The sequence below is a fragment of the Procambarus clarkii genome, chromosome 35, assembly GCF_040958095.1.
Source record: "Procambarus clarkii isolate CNS0578487 chromosome 35, FALCON_Pclarkii_2.0, whole genome shotgun sequence".
Taxonomy (NCBI): Eukaryota; Metazoa; Arthropoda; class Malacostraca; order Decapoda; family Cambaridae; genus Procambarus; species Procambarus clarkii.
The window spans coordinates 36,851,009-36,876,401 of record NC_091184.1 but is presented as its reverse complement, the minus strand read 5'-3'; the positions used below and the strand labels follow the sequence as shown (position 1 = coordinate 36,876,401).

The 25,393-nt window shown below is 37.8% G+C and overlaps 1 protein-coding gene across 2 annotated transcripts in view; it reads right to left on the bottom strand.

The window, feature by feature from the left end:
* eEF1gamma (elongation factor 1-gamma) overlaps positions 1-24,643 on the bottom strand; it is a 30,623-nt gene extending 5,980 nt beyond the window's left edge. Inside the window, exons 1-7 of one of the 2 annotated variants that reach the window (XM_045758931.2) lie at positions 24,567-24,643; positions 19,495-19,644; positions 17,964-18,099; positions 17,177-17,388; positions 16,891-17,076; positions 15,849-15,976; positions 338-457 (exon numbers count right to left, since the gene is read on the bottom strand). In XM_045758931.2, coding sequence (XP_045614887.1) covers positions 338-457; positions 15,849-15,976; positions 16,891-17,076; positions 17,177-17,388; positions 17,964-18,099; positions 19,495-19,644; positions 24,567-24,581 — 947 coding nt within the window. In that variant the 5' untranslated portion in view covers positions 24,582-24,643. Of the gene's footprint in view, positions 1-337; positions 458-8,212; positions 11,746-15,848; positions 15,977-16,890; positions 17,077-17,176; positions 17,389-17,963; positions 18,100-19,494; positions 19,645-24,566 lie in introns of those variants that run through there. The other variant, XM_045758930.2, reaches the window with a different exon arrangement.
* Positions 24,644-25,393: the final 750 nt, after the last annotated feature.

Sequence of the window (25,393 nt, the reverse complement as noted above, 5' to 3'; positions counted from 1 at the left end):
TTTAAAAATTAATTTATTGTATAAATACTATAGCTAAAGCAAACAAAAATAATTAGAAAAGGTAGAATCTGTACTCGGCTGAAAGAATTTCATGCTGAATTGCAAGACCATTATATTGTAATAGGAAAATCATACCAGGCAGAACAGCCTGTTAGACCAAGCTCTTAAGTCAACCATGGCCCTGAACCGAACTTGGGGGGGTAGAACTCCCAGAACCCTACCAAGGTAAGGCCAAAAAATGTTGACAAATGTAAAAAATGTTTAAGTAAATGCTATATGCATGCTCCAGCCAGTTTTAGTACAACACTACTAACAGGTGCCTATATTCAGTACTTACTTGTATTCACAGTACCAGATGGAGTAGTGTTGTGGATCAAACTTCTCCCAGAAGTAAGGCACAGATTTTTCCTCATCATTATTTGAGTAGAACCTCTTAAAATCGTCCATGTCAAAGGTGCTGAGAACGAAAACAAAAGTTTAAAAAATTAAGATTACATTACACATTCTACAAAATTGGAAATCAAGAAGACAGCTTTTGATGTGTTCCTCCAAAACTTCCAAATGATCAAATGATCAATGACCCTTTGAATTATCTGATAAGTAATCACTCAAATTGTGTATACAACTATTTGAATGATCCTTATTCTGATTTTGCATGGTACTAATTTTAAACTATCAAGTATAGTCATTGTACTTGGCAAAATCACTGTATTGAACAGCAATTGGGAGTTCCCATCCTCTACAATAGTTTGTTGTATCAGCAATTTTAAGAATGCAGCAAATATAGTAACCTACAAAGTTACTCCCAGTTAGATTAGGCTGTTTATGAATTCTTGGAGATGAACATATTGTTGCAAAATGTTTCATGGGATAATTTAAGGATTAAACAATGGCTGTTGCATAGCAATTTAAAGGGAGAGACATGAATCAAGGTGGAGAGTTATGGGTGGCCAAAAAATAGAAGACGATATAGTAGAGAATATATGACAAATGTAGTTGGAAGAAATAATTCAACCACCACTCATTAAACTAAACAAAGGCGACACTATTTTTAACTGTCCTGCACTATGTTAAGCCATGACAAGGCAGTCAATACTAGGCGAGTACATGATACAAGGGATGGACCAAAATATTGCCACCTTCATTTAACTGGGGGACGAGTTGTGTGTGTTCTAACGACATTGTGATTTATTCTTTACTATACCACCTGTCTTAACTACCCACAATCTTCCACCACTCAAGCTCTATACTGGATTCACACACCACCTTGAATAATGTCTCATTCCTTCCTTATATTGCTATGTAACAGCACTGGTTTATTCTTAACATTTTCCTACAGAGTATTTCCTCACATTCTAATAAATTTCCCAGAATTCAAAATGATTAGGACCAGAGTTTGTCTACAGACAATGACTGCTGAAGTCAGCACAGGTACTTAGTCACTGCTAAGATGTCAACAAAACTCAAAAACACAATTTTAGGAATTCTAGATAAAGGCAAATTCAGCCCTAATAAAAAAGGGGAGGGGATGCAGAAGACATTAAATTATCGATCGTTGTTACTGACACATATTCCTGGTAAAATGGACATTTGTAAATACATAAAAAAAATTGTAGGAAGGCAGGGATAGGCACTAATGTTCAAGACCGTAAGCACAACTAGTTTAGTACAAGAGACAAAAAACAAGAGCCAGAGAATAAAATGCCCTCATGTAGGGCATGCACCACAACAGAGCTTTAATTGCTCTCTCGCTTCTATACTGGACTGGCTGCCTAGGGAAATACATGAGCTGGCTCCAGTTTGTAGATTTCTAGCCAAACTTCATTGCACCCTGTCCTTCTACAATGTTTTCTGAAGTTAAAGGCAATCATTCTGACATCAGGCAGTGTGTGTAATTATGCATGAGCCAATGCATTTATCAATCTCTCGCCTTGTATCATATCCTAGTAGGATATAAGTAATAAGCAGGACTGACAAACAGCCAAGCCAACAATGACATATCTAAAATGAGGGTTATTCCACCTGTAAAAGGCCCCTGGCCACCAGCTGGAGGGACCAGGAAGTGGTCAAGGGGATGAGAAGATCAGGTGCACAAGAGGAGGGAGGTGAAGTGTGAAAGCTAGTAATGTATTCTCTTGCACATGCCAGACAGCCTGTGCCTGCCTGCCAGCCCACCATCCACAAGGGTAGTGGCACTAGGGTACCATATCATACATATGCTAACACATTAAACCACAAAAATTTTTATATTATAGTTAACAAGATTAATAAAATCTACATACATCATAGCTTAAACAAAATAATTATGTAAACTTGCTCATTTGCATTTAGAAAAGTTATTTGTTAGCTCTTGGGCTCAACCACTAAAAAAAAAAGCGTTGCATGTAATGTAACACCATTTTCTGGGCGAGTCCTGGAGGCTCCCCACCGCTATCCAGGCTGATATGGATATGTATAACTTTTGGCATCAGTCAATGTGCATGGAGTTCTTGCCTACCGGGAACCACAGCCAGAACTTGGCCCCCCTCAGAGGGGCACGAGGAGCAATGCCCTATAGAAACCCCCATGTGGTTGGGAGCATTCTATGCCTGCCATCGACTGGGTCTGGCACCCAGAAAGGTAGGCGCCCCAAAACAAACCCCTTATTCTGGTGAAAAGTTGCTACCGAAAGCCAAACGAGAGGATCGAACTCCCCAAACGAAAATTAGCAAACGACCATGACGTCATCATATCGCTATCGGAGCAACCCCTCTTCCCAGGGAGGGGAAAGGGGGAGCCCCAAAGCCCTGCGCTGGCAATCCAGTTCTTACAGTTCTTAGGCTAGATGTCAAAACTTGCAAAAAAACACTGCTGACTGGAGAGGGAGGGAGGAATGCCGGGGTGCCTCCAGACTGGGAAGTCTCCAAGCGAGCCAGGACCCAGAACAACAGCACAACCGGGAAAAAGAGGAACCAGGAATCCCATCTTGCGCAGTTCATCTTGAGATGATTTCAGTGCTTAGTGTCCCCGCGGCCCGGTCCTCGACCAGGCCTCCTTTCTTGTTACGCAGCCCATAGCAGCTGTCTAACTCTCAGGTACCTATTTACTGCTAGGTAACAGGGGCATCAGGGTGAAAGACATTTTGCCCATTTGTCTCCGCCTCCACCGGGAATCAAACCCGGAATCTCAGGACTACGAATCCAAAGCACTGTCCACTCAGCTGTTAGGCGTCCTACCGCAATCGGGGAAGGGCCCCACGAATACCGTGAGATGCTACAATCACACCTATGCGAAGTCCACCTCCGGACGTTCGGGCCTCCGGAGGTGGACTTCGCGTAGGTGTGATTGTAGCGTCTCACGTCCCCCCCCCCCCCCCCCCCGAAATGTGAACTGCCAGGAGAACCAAACCCGGAAAACTCAGTTGATGAGTCACCTGAAGCGACCTGTCCCAAGCCAAGGACAGCATTGAACCCCCCACAGTACAGAGAGGAACCACCGGGGTACAGTCCGACTGGAGCTCAATCGTCGATCCACAAGCAACCCGTATCCTCCAGAGGGACACCCACACAGCCACGAACTCCCACACCGTGCAGCGAGCCCAACGGAAGGACAGACCCAATCGCCCCTGGCCGGCCAGGTAAGCAATGATCACAAAGTCCCAGCCAAGAACCGATGCGTCCGAGAACACATCGAGCGAGGGCTCGGGTAGGCACCAAAGCACTGAACCCCGAAACCCGAAGAGGAAGCCAGCAATACAGCAACTAACACAATGCCCTCAGAGGCCAAACCCAGCGGTTGCGAGGCAAAACGTCCCCAACGGAACCCTGAATAGCCGACGAAGCCACACCCGACCCAGCTGATAGACCATCATGACAAAGATCAGGCTCCCTCACAACCATCGAGCCCCTCGGGAACGACCAACGCAGGAAGAGAGGCAAAGCAGAGCAGCCGAAGGAAGAGACAAGGAAGCGGTCCAAGAGTCCCACACAAGAACAGACCCGAGAGGGAACCAGACGGGAATTCCTCCAGTTCACCAATAACCCAAACCCGGCGAGCTGGGAAAGAACCAAAACCCTGGCGAGCAGACACGTGGATTAGAGAGCCCATCGTCGAGGTAAGTCAGAACCTGAACACCTATCAGACGCAAGCCAGCCACCACGACGCGAGTAAGGCATGTGAAAACGCGAGGGGCCAGATACAAACTAAATGGAGACAAAGAAAACGGTAACCCTGACATCCCCACAACAAAACTGAGCCAGTCCCAGTCCGAGGATGAATCGGGAAATGCCAAGATGCGTCCGTGAGGTCCAGGGACACCATCCAAGTGTCCGGATCCTACCAAAGGCAGACCTGTGACAGTGAAGCCATCTGAAGAAGAGGCAAAAACCCATGGACCAGACACGACATTTCCAGAATGAACCGGAGGTCCGCGCAGTCCCATGTTGGGACCAGAACAGGCTGGAAACCCCCAGGGGAACGAGGTCATATTGACCACGCCCAAACAAACCAATTCGACAAAAACCTAACAGAGTGAAGAAGAGGAGGCCCGTGAAATAAAGGCCCTAAAGATAAAGAGGGAGCAACCAACCAAAGACAGACCCCCACCTCCCACCTGGCAGGGAAAAAAAGAAAAAAAGAAAAACCCTGGAAGGGGACAACGTACCCAGGTGGAACAAAGTCGACCGCTAAAATAGATAACCAGCTGTGCAGTACCCTGCACCCCTACCAAGGACAAAAACAATCTCCTACCCAAAGGCAAACAAGGGCAACAAAACCCCAGCTGACTCCATGGGCGGCCAAGTACCGAGCATTTGTAAAAGACAGTGGAGGTAGACCCCAAGGTGACTTGTGAAAGGTGGCCCCAAGGGCAGTACTAACTGGGTACCTTAGGAAGGAAACCCTAGGCGTATGCAGCCCGAGTACCGTAGAATAATATCCCTGGCTTTCACACCACCTGTAGACAGACCAGCCACAAGATATGGAAATTGAAACCAAAGCAGGAGCCAGAGGCACACGAACTGCAAGTATCACATCAGTCGAGAATTGGTGGGTGGATCGCCGGTGTGAGGGTCTGGGGCTCCCCTTCCATCTCCCAGGGAGAGTGGGGGGGGGGGGGTTTGCACAGACAGTGGTGCAGCGGCATGATGACATCATGCTCATTTTCATTTGGGGAGTTCTGTCCACTTGTTCGGCTTTTGGTAGCAATTTTTCACCAGAATAGGGGTTTGTTTTTGGGGTGCCTACCTTTCTGGGTGCCAGACCCAGTCGATGGCAGACATAGAATGCTCCCAACCACATGGGGGTTTCTATAGGCCATTGCTTGTCACTGAGGGGGCCAGGTTCTGGCTCGTGGTCCCTGGTAGGCAAGAACTCCATGCACATTGACTGATACAGAAAGTTATACATATCCATATCAGCCTGGATAGCTCCATGGAGCCAATGAGGCTCCCCCCTAGAAATGGCAAATAAAAAATAAATAAATAAATTTATATATATTATATATACAGTAAGTATATAAATAAATAAATGCACCAAGCCTGGAGATCTATTTAGCGCAGTGTTTCGGAACAGTCAAAAGGTTCTGAATACCTGGAAAAGGTGTGTGCATGTTGTCCATCAACAGAATTTTAATGATACAAATAATTTTATAACAGCCAATCAAGGAAATAGTATTCTTGGTTCCCCTATACCAGCCATCTCAAAACAATGTATTGTGGAATATTCTTAAATATTCTATAAATAAATAATAATAAATAAATGCAAATCCTGTGGGGAAAAGTGATAATTATCAAAAGGCACCAAACTGGGAGGGAAAGTGATAAGTGGTAGTCAGCACGTGGTATAACTGGATATCATCATCTCTTGGTAATAAACATCCACATAACATCAGAATGATGTACATTTGCAACCTTCATTCATCTAACTATATGGGACCAAACACTTTACAGTAATTGGAGACGAATTTCAGGAAGAATTTATATTTGACTTCAAATGTTTATACAGTACTCATTCAGAGAAATAATTGTTTTGAGTGATAGTTGGCCAAGGTGATCTTTGAGTGGTCCCCCTGATAAGCGATGTTCATATTGTGATCCAATAAAAAATTACTATTTTTTTAAGTACTTTTCGGTAATTGAGATGGGTGACATGTTTCAGCATTATTGAAAACTTTACTGAATACAGACAACTCATTTTAGCGCCGTCAGAATGTTAAAGTGATAAAGTTATAAAAGCTACCATCCATAAAATTTTTTCAAGCTATTGGCTAATTTCAACTTATGATATGATGAGCAATTACCAACACATGTCTGCCAAGAGCTTTAACCACATTGAAAGTCAAAAATTAAAGGGAAAGTAAAAAATTGAGTTTGGTAGCAGGATGCTGCTTCTGGAACCTTTCCTTTTTAAGCCTGCTCATAGCCCAGTTGAGAGCGCGTCGGCCTTTCACGCGTGTGGTCCATGGTTCGCTTATTTCTTACTTGTTATTATGTCAAAGCCTCAAAACCCAATTTTCAAAGACAACAGGGGCCCATAACTGGATGAACAAAATCCATTATTTTTGGTTAAGAATGTCCTAGAAGTTTGTGGAGCTTAAACTGGTAAAAAGACCAAGAGGATCTAACATACAGTACAGTACTTTGCTGTATAAGGTGGAGGCCAAGAGCAGTTAACACTTTCGCTGCCGGATGACGCTAATTCAGTCACAGAACCAAAATACGGAGTATGCCCGATGATCCAAATGGAGTCAATACTGTAATTTAATTTTGTTTTTAAATTCCATTTATTTTCAAATTACTATGGGATCTTTTTTTTTAAATGCACACAAACTTCTTCCCATTCTCCGTATACCTCACGTGGCATCCTGACCCCACTGTGTGGGCGCCCACCCACGCTGGAGGCTCCCTGTTCTCGCGCCCTCGCTCGTGACAGATACGGCCTTCCCTCAGTCTTACCCATTTCCAGTTATCGCCCAATCCAGTTATTTTATTTCAGGTATTTGTTGTTACCACCTTTATAAACACTGCAAATTGACTTCCAGATAATACTGATCAAGAACACCACCAACCCACGATGAAAGCATTGAAAGAAACATGCATGAAGGAAAATTTAAGTTTTTGTTGAAAGTATAAAAAGGCGAGACTGTTCTAACCTGCAAATATATATTGTAATATCTAATATAAATTTGATACCAATTTGAATGACATAGCATGAAAACTAAGGTAAGAAAGCTGAAAAAGAGAATAAACATTGAAGTGGCGAGCTCTCGGGCAACCTTGTGGTGCACGGTAGGTCCAAATTATAGGAAAGTCAGACTTATTTATATGTTCTTATATGTAGATCTTCCTTTTCCACATTCTATTGCGAACAATTTGATAACAAATTAAACAACGTAGCACGAAAATTAAGATCAGAAAGCTAAATGGAATATAAAACATTTTGTGTGGTGGTGGACCTGCCTACCTTGCGGTGCACGGCAGGTCTAAAGAATACAAAAGTGAGACTTCTATGTTCCTTTATGCAATTATTAGAGTACTGTATTCTATTGCGCACAATTTGATACCAAATTGAACGACATAGCGTGGCAATTGAGGTCAGAAAGCTATAGAGTATAAACATTTGTGGGTGGTGGCGAGTTCACACCACACCGCTCAGCCGACCTTGAGGTGCGCGGCGGGTCACGCGGCGGGCAGCAAAAGTGTTAAGTGAATAGCAATAAAACCTTGGTGTGACGAGAAAAAATTGTGAAGATTGAACAGAAAAAGTGAAAGAGGCAAAAGGAGAAACAGTAAAGAGCATAATTCGGAAAACACAAAAGGTCCTTTAAAAAGCAGAAGGGTCACAGACTGGTAAATAGGCATGTTAAAAATTGACATGGGAGAATGCTCAATAGTGGAGAGATTAGATGTACATGGAGAATATATTCAAACTAAATGTTTAGAGGTGATAATGGTAATGTGAACATAATTTGATGAGTAAAGGAAAGTGCAGGATCAGACTACAACCGATATACTTATAGCAGAAGCGAGAATATCAGTGAAGGTGAATTGTGGGAAAACGTGAGGCATATGCACAAGTTATTAATGTTCTATGAAGAAAGGATTGTAGTAAATTTTTGGAATTAGCACAAAAACATGAATTAGTAGTCATATGTAAAAGGAGTGTTAAAATACACTGACTGAAGGGAGAAGGGTAAAGAGAAACTAAGGGGGACGGGGAGTAGAGAAACAAATGCTAGACATCATATGCAGAGATACTGACCTAAGGCCAATAGTAATTTATTTAAATCACAACATAATTTGAATATAAAAGCTAGCTTCTATTAAGGTTATGATGGAAATTTATAAATATGGCATGTTTCAAAAACATTCATTGCACGAATAAAAAAAATAGTAAAAGAAAATAGTAAAGGGATAGTAAACATTCTTTTACTATTTTAGTTAACATGTATATAATAAGAGAAAGCATAATGACTTGTGCCAAACTTGAAAGAAAAAATTGAAACAGACCAATTGGAACATTTTCTGGCATCACAGAGCATGGAGTTCTACAGCAAATGTGCTTATTAACCCTTAGACCGTGCATATTGGGGCTACATTAGCAAAAAATATTCAAATTATGTAAAAAAAATTAAAAATTTTAAACAAATCTCCTTATTGGCTTCAGTGTCTTGAAACTTTCATCAAAATATTTTCAGAAATAGATTTTAGACGAATTGTTAAAAAATAAGAACGTTTTGTTGATAAGGAGAACAGCTCCTAATAACTGGAACCGAAGGATTCCAATGCTCAAAGAAGAAGAATAGTAAGAAGTGTCGACAAGTGGATATGTAGTTGGTGCCTTTGTATCATTGCCGAGCAATACATAATAACACAAATAATAATAAAAAACTATGTTAATATGCTCTATTTTGTAATATATCATATAAATACACTGTCCAATGTTAATATATGTTACTTTCATCAATGTTCCAAAAATATTTTTTTAGGAAATTTTTTTTTTTGCAAGATTTTAGCTTTTTTCTCGTTCGTTTATTATCTGATTTTGTTGTAACCTTTCCATTCCTAGAGAATACATGTTTTCCTAACTATGTGAAGATAGAATGAAATTGGTCGACAAATAAATCGGTCAACTCGCAAAACTTGGGACTTTTTGCCGCATGTTTCAAATGCCCTTTTGACGATTTTTTTTTAACAGTAAACTATACTGAAATCCTATATTCTAATTTGATGAAAATGAAGGTCTTATGCTATTCTGAGAGAATAACAATATTAAATGAACAATTGGTGAGAGTTCATATTTTTTAATCTGAATTGTAAATATGAAGTTTTCAATACGTATTCAATTTTAAAATTTATTTTGATTCTCTTTGTTTTTCAAGTTACGCTGTGATCATTTAGACAAAGTTGGAGCATTTGCCTAGTTGATTATGCCCAAAAAAATTGGAAAGTGTTTGTGCAAGTTTTAAAAACTTATGTTAAGTTATTTTAAGTTGAATCATTTATGTATGTATTGAACGGTCTAAGGGTTGTTTAAATATCACTTTTCTTAAAAATATTACCAAGGTACACATCTTATCAAAATAGTGTCACTACTTACTGATCATCACTATGTCAAGAAATGTTTCCTCTTAAATGTTTTAAGATTTATATTCTTGTATGGCATTTAGCATTCAGAACATAAGTAGGTTTACTCTGACATGTTAAAAAAAATAATAGAAAATAGTATAAACAAATATCACTTTGTTTGGCATCATTGGGAAGACAAAAAGCTGTATATAACTCCCCTCCTAAAATATTAAGTTTTATAATAAAAATAAATTGAAAATATATTGCAGTACAGTATAATATAATTTTCCAGTATTTTAATTTGAAAACTTTAAAAGCCTGTTGATTTGTTGTATGAAACATCAAAATAGTTTTGAAACTTGAAATTTTCTGCCAAAAATAATGACATAAATCAACAATATAAATTTTAATTGCATAACTACTTTGTAAATGCTTTCCATCAACTTGCATAATTTATCTGATTAGGTTTAATGTTCATAAACGAAAACATACTACTGGCAGCATTGAAGTTGTGTGTTTTTTCCCCCCATCAATATTAGTCTTAAAAAATAAAGTCCAATTTCTTTCAAATAAAGCTCTTGAAAACTGTAGCCAAGTAATTGCTTATGGTGTTGAAAAAAATTTGAAAAAACATAGCTCGACACCCTTAATGTGTAAATCCAATTCCCATATCTAAAACACATCAACAAGCTGGAATTAAGTATTTTCCCACACAAATTAAAATACAATAATTCTAAACTAGCTTGGGCATCACCAGAGTAAATACAAACAAAAACTAAAACTAGTTACCTAGTAATTAACAATCAAACTTTTCTTGAGCAACAAAGAATAATTGCTGATCTATTTAAATGCAGAATAACCACATTTATTATTTCATGTTTGGTTATTCTGCAAAGTTTTGTTAAATTTAAAACTTTTGAGATTGCATGCACAGCTAACAGTAACCAGGTAACACAGCACTAACTCTCAAAAGAACTTTTGTCTAGAAGTATAAAGCACCCTGTATATTGTAACCCCAGCAAATAGGTAATACACAGTACAATAATCAATTAACTTCACAAATATTTACTACCGTAAATAAAATATAAAGTAGATTTTAATTAAATAATCCTATTTACATTATTATACTGTTAATACAACAGTATAATACTCTTGTATATACACACGAGTATTGATTTGTATAAGAGTATATATATACTCTTGCAACTGTTGTACTTAACTAGTTGGCAAGTCTGCAACTGTATTAGAGAAGAAATTATATATTTTATCTATTACACTTTGGCTTTTCGTAACTCTAGGTTTCCCATATTGATTTGGTTGGCTTAATATTTCTTTCAACAATTCCCTACCCCCAGTGGAAAATGCATCCTTCAAATTACTGAAGGCCAATCCTGATTTACCAATGGTTTCAGCCATATTACTGGACAAATGATCTGATGCTACTAGTGGAGCCAACGTCGTTGAGTTCATTCTTCCCTTCTCTTCATATTCCATTAACTCGACAAATGACTGGTATGTAAATGAAAAATCATTCAGATTAACTTGCAAACTCTCCTTAAGTTTGGCTACCAATTTTTGCAAAGCTTGGACATCAGCTAGAGCATTATGTGCATCATAAGACTCCTTGAGAAGTACTCTCACTAAGGTTTCTTGCTTGTGATTTTCAAGGCTTGGGTACATTTTTCTGAACAAGGGAAGTGTGTCTACAAAGCCTACTACTAGTTCTGCCAAAGTATTTTCTAGCCTGAATTTCTTGAAAATATTCAAAAGTTTACGAGCATCAAAACGATAACAATTGTGTGCTACCAGAGTAACTGGTGCTAATGGTTCAAGCCAGCTGATAAACAGCTGCAATGCTTTTTCTGGATTTACAGCTTCAACTTTCTTATTATGATGATATAATGATCCTAATTTGTATGTTAACCCAGTTATTTCTGCTGCCTGCCAGGCTACAGATTTATTAGGTTGTACATATTGATTAAATTGCAGGTTTCCCATCACAGCTGACAACTGGATGATGTCACAATCCCTTTCAAAACCAGTGGTTTCTACATCAAAATATACCAAATTAACAATGTTTTCAATATGCTTTAATAAGACCTTCTCTAGAACTGATGGAACCAAAGTGGAAGCTTGAGTCAACCCACTTCCATCTGGGCTGGGCTGTCCATCCCCAAGCTGGGCACTACTCTCATTCAACCTAAAACACAATGTATTCTGAATATTTATCCAAGGTACACTTACCTTATAAATAAAGCTTTAAATGCCATTGTCTACTTGATATGGTCATTAATAATAAACTGTTTGAAATTTAGGTATAAATTTAGAAAGATTTTTTGATTTTGAAAGACTAGATTTTCCGGCATTTGCATCTATTGCAAATAAATTTCCCTCTTCATGGTATAGAAGCCTCTGCCTGGAGTACATGTGAGCACCAAAAGAAAGCCAAATATAGGAGATAACTGTCCATTCATCACATCTCATCACACAGCATCAGTGAACCAGACCACCACCAACAAATCGACCACTACACAAGAGTACAACGCTCCTACAGTTGTTATACAATATATGGTATCCATCACAAATTGCTGCAACCATCTTGCTCTCTTCAACATCCAAATGATGTACAACAGGATAAGGATTTGGGATGGGACGGAATAGATAAAATTTCGTCCAAATTTCAGAGATGTGTCAATAGCCAAATTTAATTCAAATTAATTTTTAAATATTCAAGGAAATATTAAATTTGTTTTCCAATTTTTCTTCCATACTTTAAATTTTTGTAATTAAATTCATTTTTTTAATTTTAGAATTGTGGATAGAGGCAAATGGCTTAAATTGATGCTTATTCCTAGGGTTAATTCTTCACATAATTTAAATAAATACACGAGTCAGATTGAAAGCATTTCAAAATCTGATACTGCCTGTTAGTATTATAAGTTTTGGGGACAACCATTTCCACTTAAATCAATAATACACAACCCTGGAAGCTTACAGAATACAAAATATCTACCCGTAAGAGCTTTTTTGAACAAACTTTAATATAATATTGATGTAGAGGTCTTGTGCAACTGCTAAATTTGTAAGGTGTATAAATTGCTGCTAAATATGCAACAGGGCTCCATTAAGGAACATATAATCTCTTCCCACAACCAGACCATCACCAGAGAAGTCTTAACAACACAGAAATCATCGATAGATTCTGCGATAGCAGGTGGCTTGACATCTGCGAGGCACTACACATCAAAAAGTCAACACCAGCAATCAACAGCCAATTAATGCACAACTATATTCTACCCACTTCAAAACTCTGTACCAATATGGAAGCATCAAGAGGAAGTATGGGCCAATAGGCCCTTTGCAGTTACTTCCATTCTTCCCTCTCATTTATCCAATTTATACCCATTGCACCGTGTTCTGTCTTGTGTTGGTCAAAAGTTTGTTCACCTCATCCAGAACTGTTGCAACATATCACCTCACCCAAATGCGACTATATAAGACAAGCTGTTCAATGTTAGCATTAAGTAAAACTCTGTTTAGTGTTTTCAGGTTACAGTTGTGTGTGTGTAAACTAAAGTCATTGAAAATATAATAAGTTATTACGAAGCGGGTTCAAGCGTCGCGTCAGACTAGAAATAAAAATGAATTTTGGAGAATTGATTTTTCAATTACCATTGACAGTAAAAAGAAACATAAGAAATATTGAGAAAATTCGTGTTAGAATTATTAATCTTATGCAGGCGATGAGTCACAATAACGTGGCTGAAGTATGTTGACCAGACCACACACTAGAAGTTGAAGGGGCGACGACGTTTCGGTCCGTCCTGGACCATTCTCAAGTCGATTGAGAATGAGTCATCAACAATCGACTTGAGAATGGTCCAGGACGGACCGAAACGTCGTCGCCCCTTCAACTTCTAGTGTGTGGTCTGGTCAACTTATTAATCTTACTTTTTCGGTCATATTTAACAACATATATATATATATATAATATATATATATATATATATATATATATATATATATATATATATATATATATATATATATATATATATATATATATATATATATATCTACAAAGTGATAGGGGTAAGCAGACCAGTAAAGTGGTACATAAAGGCAAATCAACAAAATCGTTAGAGAGGGCGGAAGTGAAGAATAAGGAGAGGGGGAACAAGTTCCTGGAGATTGCATACACCAACATAGGTGGAGTGAGATCGAAGATATTGGAGTTCAGTGATGTAATATAGCTGCAGACACCAAACATTGTTGCACTCACGGAGACAAAACTTGTTATTTTAAATGAGGTCATATTCCCAAGGGGCTACTCAATTTGGACACGGGACAGAAAAATTAGGAAAGGCGGTGGCGTTGCTGTGCTGGTGAAAGAACACCTAAAGGTGAACGAAATAATGACTGCCAATCCACAAGAAGTTGACATAATAGCACTAGAGATCTGCCATGAGGATGATAAACTAATGATCATAAATGCATATAGTCCACCGCCAAGCAGCACATGGTCAAAGGAGGAGCTAGATAGTAAACGAGAAGGTCTTATAACAATAATGAGAGATTATAGCGAGAGCGGAAAATGATAGATCACGACTGTTGATAGTTGGCGACTTCAACTTGAAATCTATAGACTGGGAAGCATATGAAGCTAATACAGAAGATTTAGGGACCTGTAGATTTGTGGACCTCATCCTGGAAACGTTCTTGTATCAACATGTTAAACAAGCTACGAGGATGAGGGAAGGGGACGTTCCCTTCATGCTAGATTTCAAATTTACCAGGAAGGTGATATTTGACATTCAGTACCTTCCTCCCTTGCGTCTTTTTGGGAATAAAGTATGCAATGCGTTATAATCTGGAAGAAAATAAGGAGGTTGAAACAGTTGAAAAATCTGACTTCAGGAGAGGACATTATGGCGACCTTTTTTAGCGAGTATAATTGGACAGACTTGTTGCTAGAGAAGGAAATGAATGAGATGTATGTCAAGTTTTGTGAAATATATGATAAAGGCACAAAAAATTAATACCAAAACAGGGATGCAGAACTAGGAAACAGGATTGGTTCAACAGAAATTGCGAGGGTCAGAGACCAAAAGACACAAAAATGGAATCAATACAGGAAAAGGCCAAACCCCCAAACATACCAGCGATACAAAGATGCGAGAAACAACTACACGACAGTGAGAAGATGAAGAAAGAAATTTTGAAAAAGGGATTGCAGACAAATGTAAAACAGAACCAGGTCTATTCTATAAATTCATAAACAACAAATTGCAGGTAAAGGATAATATTCAGAGGTTGAAAATGGAAATAGATTCACGGAAAATGAAAAGGAAATGTGTGAACCGTTAAACAAAAAGTTCCAAACTGTGTTTGTACAAATGAAATCTTCAGGGAACTAGACACAATAAGAATTCCAGAACACCATGGAGCACATAGAGGTGCCTAGAGACGGAGTGGAAAAAATGCTCAAGGAGCTAAGAACAAAGCAGTTGGTCCAGATGGAGTTACACCATGGGTTCTGAGAGAATGTGCACCTGGAAACATTCCACTTCAACTGATTTTTCAGGCATCCCTGTTTACAGGAGTTGTAGCTGATGTGTGGGAAAAAGGCTAACATTGTTCCAATCTACAAAAGTGGAAGCAGGGAAGACCCCCCTTAATTATAGACCTGTATCATTGACAAGTGTAATAGTCAAAATATTGGAAAAAATAATTAAGAAGAAGATCAACAAACTGGAAAAGGTGCAACGACATGCCACTAAGTGGCTCCCAGAACTGAAGGACAAGAGCTATGAGGAGAGGTTAGCTTTTTCTGCTTTTGCATTAAATATGCAAAAACTAGATGATAGGAGAAAAAGAGGCGATATGATCACTACGTTCAAAATAGCAACAGGAATCGATAAAATTGATAGGGAAGAATTCCAGAGACCCGGAACTTCAAAAACAAGGTCATATATTTAAACTAACGAAAACAAAGCTGCCGGAGAAATATAAGAAAATTCACTTTTGTAAACAGTGGTAGACGATTGGAACAAGTTAGGTGAGAAGGTGGTGGAGGCCAAAACCGTCAGTAATTTCAAAGCGTTATATGACAGAGTGCTAGGGAGACAGAACACCACAAGCGTAGCTCTCATCATGTAACTACACTTAGGTAATTACAATATACTCAGGCTGCCTGTTCCCAACAAAATTAATTAAAAACAAATTATTACTATTAAATGCAGCAGCAGAAGGGTTAAAATAGTAAGGCAATAATGCCTCTTCGGTATTCAAATTAAAACTTACCCAGCTGGAAGGGCATCTAGAGGATCTTTAGGCTTAGGGGCAGGAGGTTCTGATGCTGTTACTGCTGCAACCTCTTTTTCCTTCTTGGGCTGCTCTTTCTTTGGCTGTTCCTTCTTGGCCTTCTTCTCCTGAGGAGTAGAAATGGATCTTGATGTCATCATTTCCCATTGGCAGAAGTAGCAGCATCCAAGTTTAAGAAGTTTCAGCAGTTTCCTAGTATTACAATTCAAGACACTATCATGGATAGAAGAGAAGAAAAAAAGAAACAGTATGTAGCATACTGTGCATGTTCCATTATTTGGTTCCTCTTATCCCACAAAGGAAGAAGAGTTGAATTAAAATGGGATTACTTTATCCTTTGTTTGACACTACACTGCTGGATAACACAAGCAGGCAGAAACACATCAAAGGACTAATACTAAAGTCATACTTCACTGAGAAAGTGATTTTAAAAGGCAACTTTCACTGGTCATGGATGTTCCCTGGTGGTTGTGGTGGTAAGCAAGTGAGTAGAGAAAATGGCTATTCTACGGAGGCCTATTGGATCACCAAGTAAGTAATTATCAAAGGAAAGTACTAAGCCAGGAAGGCAATGTAGCACCATCATTGGATAACAAAGTTTATATTTGCAAGGGGTTTAACTTTGGTAAAAAATATGCAAATATATATTAATACAACAAACTACTTCAATCTGTGATAATGTGCATTACGATTAAAACTGACCTTGTATAGTTAAAGATGCTACACAATACCTTTAATTGCCATGTGAATTGTTTGCAACAGACTTATTATTCCTGGCATCAAGTCGCATTTAGAAATTTTGGAGCACCCCACCCAATTATGTCTCTAGGGAGCAACCTGTCCAATGAAAATAGGGATTGTTATACCATCACACTAGTCTTCAAAATGTTTTGACAATACTCGAGGTATTCTCCAGATAACACTAGTATTGAAAAGTTTTGGCGACAAATGAAAATGCTAAGTTATCCCCATCCTTCTACGACTACCTTTTTTATATTTTGACAAAACCTATTACCATTACCTTATCGCCACTACCTTGCTTCATCTTGCCTTGAACTTCTGCAAATTTCTTGTTATCAAACTGGGCCATCTTCTCGCAGAGCTTGAAATCGCCAATTACTGTTTTTACCTGAGGTTGGTTAATCATTGTTGTGAACCAACGATTCACATTCTGGAAGGGCTTACGGAAGGCTGGTTCCAAGGCATACTGAAAATTTAAGGAAACCTTTTTAGCCAATATTCATTTAAGAAATGCATATTCTAAATTAATGCAGAAAATACAAAAACATATGAGCTTGTTTCTGTACCTGATAGAGATGCAGCAAGGTGCAGCAGACGGAGATGTCAGCCAAAGATATGCGTTCTCCTACCAAGAATGTGCGAGTAAGAAGATGAGCATTCAGTGCACCTAGTGCTTTTTTAACATCTTCCTTGGCACGTTCGGTGTTACCCTTGTTAAACTGCATGATGCCTAAGCATGGGAATACCCATGTACAAGATGCAGGCAAAATTTCATTATCTGCAAAAAACATTTTCCATTCTATTAATTACTGCACTAGTAACAGATTAAAAATGTTGTTTTGCCAAATGGCAGTTATTTAAAGGAAGACATTAGTAAAACCTAAGGAAAATAAGATTATAGCTATGGACTAGATTACCATGCTTTACCCCTCATGTCAAGATTCTTGTATCAACATTTGTGTTCATAGCATGACAAATTAGCTTCAGATATTCAGATATCAAATTAGATTCAGAAGACCAGATATGAGCTTCAGCTATCTCCATCACCACCTTTAATGTTTGCAATAAAAATGCTCAAAAGTTGGAAGGATAAAAATATTTAGGATACTACTACAAAAGGAAAGAACCACTATAAGCTTTCAATTTTGAAGTCTCAAACTGATACATTATCAGTTTTGAATACCAAAAATTCTATCATACTTATAACTCATACACGAGTTCCATAACAGCATACCAGTCCCACACCAGTGTTACTGACTAACATATACACATTTCCTTCTTGGTACGTAACACTTTGTAAAAGAAGCTCATATAGTGTAACTAGAAAGTAATAGTGTACATTAATCTACTTACCAGCGAAGTTCATCCATGCCACAACCTGCGCTTGGTCCATGGCAGACTTGCCACGAAGTTGTTCATTTGCAACAGCCCAGGAAATGGCATTGCTCTCAAAGATGTACTTGCCATCACTAGTCTCAAAGGCAGGCACCTACAAAATAAAAAATGCTATGGTGATGTTTTCATGTTTGCCTGCTGGTTAATTTAAATTAGTTTCAAAATTAATTTATCTCTGGTAATAATACGATTGTCAGAAATACAAATATATTATACTGAATACTCACACAGTAAAACAATAGGTATCTATTTTTAAACAAATGGCAATTCAATAAATACAAGATGCAAAAAACTTCACTGTTCACAGTACATAAATTCAATTAAAAAATAAAACAAATGATTATACAACTGGAAAATACAGCTATACAGCTTATAAAAAGGGGGGGGGAGTCATATCGAGTGCTGAAAAATTAATACTGTATTTTAGACTAGATTTTGAAAATAATCTACAATAAATTGAAGGTACTAGGCATACTAGCAAAGTAAACCAATTTCATAAAGTGGAATTTTCAACTTTACCACCTCAGATTTTCCTTAAATTTGTTAGAATGAAGTAACTTGCATATACAGGGCCTCGTAGGGCCTGGTGGATAGCGCGCAGGACTCTTAATTCTGTGGCGGGTTCGATTCCCGCACGAAGCAGAAACAAATCGGCAAAGTTTCTTTCACCCTGAATGCCCCTGTTACCTAGCAGTAAATAGGTACCTGGGTGTTAGTCAGCTGTCACGGGCTGCTTCCTGGGGGTGGAGGCCTGGTCGAGGACCGGGCCGCGGGGACACTAAAGCCCCGAAATCATCTCAAGATGACCTCAAGATACATACAAAATTTTAGCCATCGAGTCAAAATCAGACTGACTGGCTTTAGTCACTTTTTCCCTATTGGTTTCAGTAGGGACCTCCAGATTTCCTGTGATTTCAATAGAAATCCAGTTGTATGAACAAATCCACAAGGGCCGTGATGAGGGTTCGAATCTACGTCAGAGGATCCCAGACGCTACCTTAATCGACTGAGCTACGACATGGTTAAAAGAATTGCAACCGGGAAATCATCCTGAATTATCAACGGTTCCTGCAAACTCTCCGAGAGACAAACCAGGGTTTTACACAATTCTCCCCATGCACCCAAGCTATGTCAATAGGCTGTTCTACCTCTTCACCCTTACTTCATTACACAGAAATCAATTCTTTTAACCACGTCGTAGCTCAATCGATTAAGGCAGCGGCTGGGATCCTCTCGGATGTAGGTTCGAACCCTCATTACAACCCTTATGGATTTGTTCAGTTGTATGACTTATACAAGTCAGTGGTAGTCTAGTGGTAGAGTATGTGGCTGGCAATGCCTGGGTCGCAGGTGCGTGCCACCTCTCAGCCCTAGTGGATTTTCTCATCTATATAAATCACATTAGTGTTATTTATGTTGTGATAATGATGTATGTTAAATTTACCTGTATGACAAGGTTAGTTTACTAAAAGTCCCTTCACCCTCTTACCTTGCCAAGAGGGAACTTCTTCAGAAAGGCCTCAGATTTGTTGGTTTCACCAAAGACAAAGTTGCTATCAACAGTGACTTTGGCCCCACTGAACTGTGCAGAAATCAGGACCTTGAAGGCCCTGAAGTTTTCTGGGTATGTGTACAGCGTCTGAAAAAGCAACATTATGAATTTATAAGAGTAACAAGCATATAATATTTAACCACCGCACTGCGCACCTGTTTTCAGCAAAAACCTTAGTGCAATTGTCAAGGACATATTTTTGTTGTTTTTATAAATGTTTAGGTAAAGTTAATGTCAAAATGTTTCCAAACTCAACTATTTCCATTTAAAATCACAAACCCAAAGTGCCTAAAGGCACTTTGGGCAGTTCAGTGGTTAAATGTTTTTTTAACTTCAATTGATCAAGAGGTATTCCAGTCCCTATGCAAGCCTCATCTCTATACACTATTTCAGGATTAATCCTCCAAATAATACTTCCTTCCCCACAATACATGTTATCACTTTTCCCTAAACAAACCTAACCTAACTTTCACCCATGCTAACCTATCCCCACTTGTGCTCACCTAACATTCTAACCTAACAAAAATAGACTATTAAATACACCGAGCAAATGTGTAAAGTATGTTTGAACTCTGGAGCCTTCTTGAAGGCTACTAATCGGTGGGAACATGGATGGAGGGAACTCAGGAACTAGTAGTAAATAAAAAGTATATAACATTAATTATTAAATTAATTTTAAAAATATTCCAGGAATTAACCTGATTATGTCAGTAATGTCACTCTCCTTGCATAGTACAGTACACACAAAACTTCAACTTGTTTTATATGTTAGACAAGGTTTGCTTAAATAGTAGCGACATACCATGAAAACCTGGATCTCTTCATGATCCCTTCAAAATAAGGTCCAAGAGTAGCCTTACACCAAAAAAAAAAGTGTATAAATGTACAGAATATAGCAAATGCAATACTGTGCATGTTCCATTATTTAGTTCCTCTTATCTCACAAAGGAAGAAGAGTTGAATTAAAATGGGATTACTTTATCCTTTGTTTGACACTACACTGCTGAATAAAACAAGCAGGCAGAAACACATCAAAGGACAGCATAGTCATGCTTCACTGAGGAAGTGATTTTAAAAGGCAACCTTCACTAGTCTTTTGCCGGATCTTATAGATTATTATAGAGTATTTCTATAAATATTACTAACAAGACTTTAATAATATTCATCTTTATCTTGCCATTCTTAGGCTCCATTTAGATTATATTCAGTTTTGGTCTCCATACTTTAGAATAGACAAATTCACAAAAATGTGTAAAGAAAGTTGAAAATCTCTCAAATTAGAACCCAAATTAGCATGTAAGCAAACCTTACGTTTTCTAAACAAGACAGTATAGGTTGACAAGTCAGAAGTAAATAAAAAGATAAAGGGTATAACAATAGGGATATATATATATACAAGGTTTAAATGTAATAAAAATGCTAAAAAATTGACACATATTGGAGAAATTAAAGGAACAAATTACCAAGATAATAGACATGGGATTGCTGGATAGTTTCAAGTGTAGTTTAGATATACAAGTTTCGATGGATTTAACCCTTGGACAGCAGTTATAGTCATATGGTGAATCACGAGGTAATACAGTTATCATATGATAATTGAAACAATTATTGTCTGGGTTTTACATGAATGATGCAAGGATATAATAGCTCTGTAGATGTAATAGTTTACTTTGACCCATGGAAAAGAATCCTGCTATTAACTTATGATTATGTGTACTAAAAGCCTGCTGTTATCCGTGTGCCACATTGGTGGCTTGCGCCTTTTTTTCAATGTACAGTATACTCACTCATATGGTGCCAATTAGGCTATATGTCATCACCCAGAGCCCAACACCATTGAATATTATGTTGTATCCTTTTCACTGCTATCTATGGTTTTAATGGAGTATACCAGGTAAACCAATCATCAATTGAAACATGTGAATTATGTGACATGTTATTTAACACAAACCCCTTTGTAAATAAAGTGAAACAAGTGATAAACAATCAGTGAAACATCCAAGGATAACAGAAGCGTCAGCAGTCAGGAATCGGGCGTTGACAGGCCACAGCCACCACGCAACCTTACACAGCACATCCACCCAGTGGAGGCGATAAATATTCTAATATTCTTTTAACTAATATTCTTTATTTCATAATAAGTCATATTAATATGACTTATTATGTATTAATATTTAATGTTTTTCTTACATTTTGCATATCAATTAACACTTTCGCGCTTTATATTAGAGATAACTCGTCGCCGTTTTCTCTTACGATTCCGCATAACTGCCTACTTTTCTCGTCCATCGAAAAAATATTTCTATAAATTCCATATTTTAACCGAAATGGATGGGGATACTTTTGTTTTGTAGAGAATTTATTTGCGAATGTTTTGGTACCAGAATGAATATTATATCACAAACTTCTATGAGTAAAAAAAAAAATACACAAAGTATGTTTGGGGGTGTGGCGAGCGTGTGGCAGTGGGTTCCCTTTAGCCGTTGATATATCCAACACGTGGGAAATATTTGTATGTGTTATGTATATGTCTGTGTAGGGAATTTTACTGCGATCACTGTCATACAAATTATAAAATGTTTCAACAAGTATAAACATGACAAACATCAAACGAACGAAAACAATGCGTTCGTTTCTGCCGCGAACGCATACTGAGCGACGTGGTTCTATATTTGGCGCTTCTCTTACACATGCTTTGTACAAATGTTATACAGTTCATCTTATAGAAAATTTTATTGCGAACACATTGGTATAAAAAAGAAATACGTACATAGAAAAGTAGGGTCAGGAAACGTATAAACTTTCCAAGCATGATTTCCCCCCTGTGTTTTCGCCAGTGCGCTCGCGCCTAACTACTCTCCACTTCACACACTCTTGCGGGTGGGCAATTACCTATATTAAACATTCATATGCATATGTCCGTGTAGAGAATTTTATTGCGATTCCAATGATACCAAAATTAGCGATGTAGGACAACTGTAGGCTTCGCATCCATTAAGAGAGTGGAAACATTTTGTTGCTCTTTGGCGCTCTCGGCGAGTGATCTGCATAGTTTTTTATTTGGTGTTGATACTCCTTATGCTTCGGCGGCATTTTATAGGTATGCTCTTATAGACAATTTCATTGCGAACACAGTGATACCAAATTTAAATTCGTGCGCCTTCAATTATTCTCAGGACAGTCAAAAGAGTGTACACTTTTCGGTCTTACCGCGTAGGCGCGCGAAGTGCCGAAAGCATCTGGGGTATTGTTTTTTTTTTGAGCGCCGAGAGTGCGAAAGTGTTAATAATTCTATGACTTTTTTTTTTTGCACATTAGGCAGGAATGATCATTTTGCTATAGTCACTGTCCAAGGGTTAAACAGGAGCTGCTACATACAGGCAAAAAAATATAAAATAAAAACAGGCCTTCTGACTCTTTACTAGTTTTTTTTATGATTGTGCAACCTAAAAAATAAATAAAATATAAAACATTCTTTATCTTTACTCAGCAAGGTGAAGCATCGCTGACAATCAGCTTGCATCCTGAAAGCTTTTAGAATTCTATGAATAGCACAGTATACCATGGTTCTGTATTGTTGTGGTGCAGCACTGCACCAATCCATATGGTGCAGTGCAGATCCATCTAGCAGACCTGGATGGATCCGCCTAATCACCTAGAGCTACCAAAGCTTCCTAGTATTACGCAAGTAATGAATAAATATGACATTTACTCACTATAATGTTGGTGCTAAATGTAGAACAGAAAAAACATTTTTATTCAAATATAATTTTTGACATATTAGACGAAATTAAGTTGCAGGTTATGCCACAGGAAGTCTACAATCCAAGCGACAATGTTGTGGAGCGACTTATTCAAGATATATTATTGCTCGGAGTGTTTGCAAGCATATCAGCCTCCTGTACCTAACCTAATATCACCGCTAGGCAACAATACTGTATTTCTAGGATAAGTCGCTCCACAACATTGTCGCTTGGATCGTTGACTTCCTATGGCGTCACTTGCCACTTACTTTCATCTAATTTTGTCAATTATATTATTTCAAGAGTAAAAATGTTCTCTAATGTTTTAAATTCAGCACCAACATTAAAATGAGTAAATATATTATTTCTTCCTTATTTGCATAATGCTGAGAGGTTTTGGGTAACTAGTTGGACCTAGTATGGATACATACAACAGGCAGATTGCCGATGGATTTAAAATATTACCCAACCTAACCTATCCCAACAGTGCCTAGCCTACAGTAATACATGCTAACCTAACCATATGTATGGCTTGGACAATTAGAAAACAAGCTTCATTCAAAGCTTGTGTAAGCTTTGACTATACCTCATCCTGTATAAGTCACTCTTGTTCAGTTCCTATAATATATATTAATATATATATTAGTATATATATTAGTATATATATATTATATATTATATATATATATATATATATATATATATATATATATATATATATATATATATATATATATATAATATATATATATATATATTACATATATTATATATATATAATTATATAATATAGGCACTTACATAGGAGATACCCGTAAGGTCTCTCGCCAGTGTGTAGTCGCACAATTATGGTGATCTTGACTATTGCTGGTAACAATATTGAACGATCTCGGGCCTCTACAACCATACCGTTTTCAAAGATTTTTTTCACAATGTGACAATCAAATTTATGCAAGTAATAAAGTAATAAATGCTAAAATACAATAGAATGTTATAAACAACCCGGTCATTAAAGTGTCAGTTATTTATAACCCAAGAACCATCTTCCTCGCAAGTCACACCCCTCTAACGTGAGCCTTCCACAGAACAAGACGGAACCGGCAAAAACTGCAGGACTTTTCTAACCAATTAATAATAAACTGCACTTTATTTTGGTCCAGAGGTGTATAACAAGCAATTACAGTCCACTTGTATATCACCATTTCGGGTAAAACTGACCGATGGCGGAAATAAAAGGCGATTTGTGTAGAGAGCTCCCGTACTCACCCCGTTGGCTGCCATGGTTGTTGTCAGAGGACTCTCGTCGCCACGCGCATGCGCGGTCTCTGCACCCAACGCTACAACGGAGCTATTTATAATATATACGATATTATTTATATTATTAAATGCCTTATTGAACCAGTCTTGAGAATACGAGAATTATTTATTTCATAAATAGAGAAAATCTTAGATAACCAAATGTATTAAACCTCCTAAATATATTGATTATTTATTACTACAGAAAATTATGATCAGAAAATCTCGACCAAGGGATAATTCCCCTAAGATTGAAAACATGCAAATGTCAACTCCTATCTTAAAAAATATGCAGAAAGAACTCAGCAGAAATCTACCGACCAATCAATCTAACGTTACGTCATAGGCTCATGGAGTGAATCAAGGGAGGGAATCATTCACAATCTCACAGTTGTAAACTCAACACAACGTAAACAAAAATATATGCTGCCTTACTACTTACGCTTTCGGACACGGTAATTAAACAAAGGACTTCTAGTGCACGTAATATAATGTGGACATCCCTAGAAAACTTATAATTTTGATATTTTTTTTTTAATTAACAAGTTTAGTTATAAACAGCAATGTGCTGCTACCCAATACTATATGAAAGATTACACAGTGTAGATCGAAAACTAGCTATAACTTCATCTAATATTCCCATCTCACAAGATGGTTAGTCATACATGAAAGTCTGGCAAAGAAATTACAAGCATACAGAATAAAGATAAAATACTAGAATGAATAAACCCATGGTTAAAACAGAAGAAACAAAGGGTCGTCCTAAATAGAAATTAATCTTACTAAAAAAGAGCGCC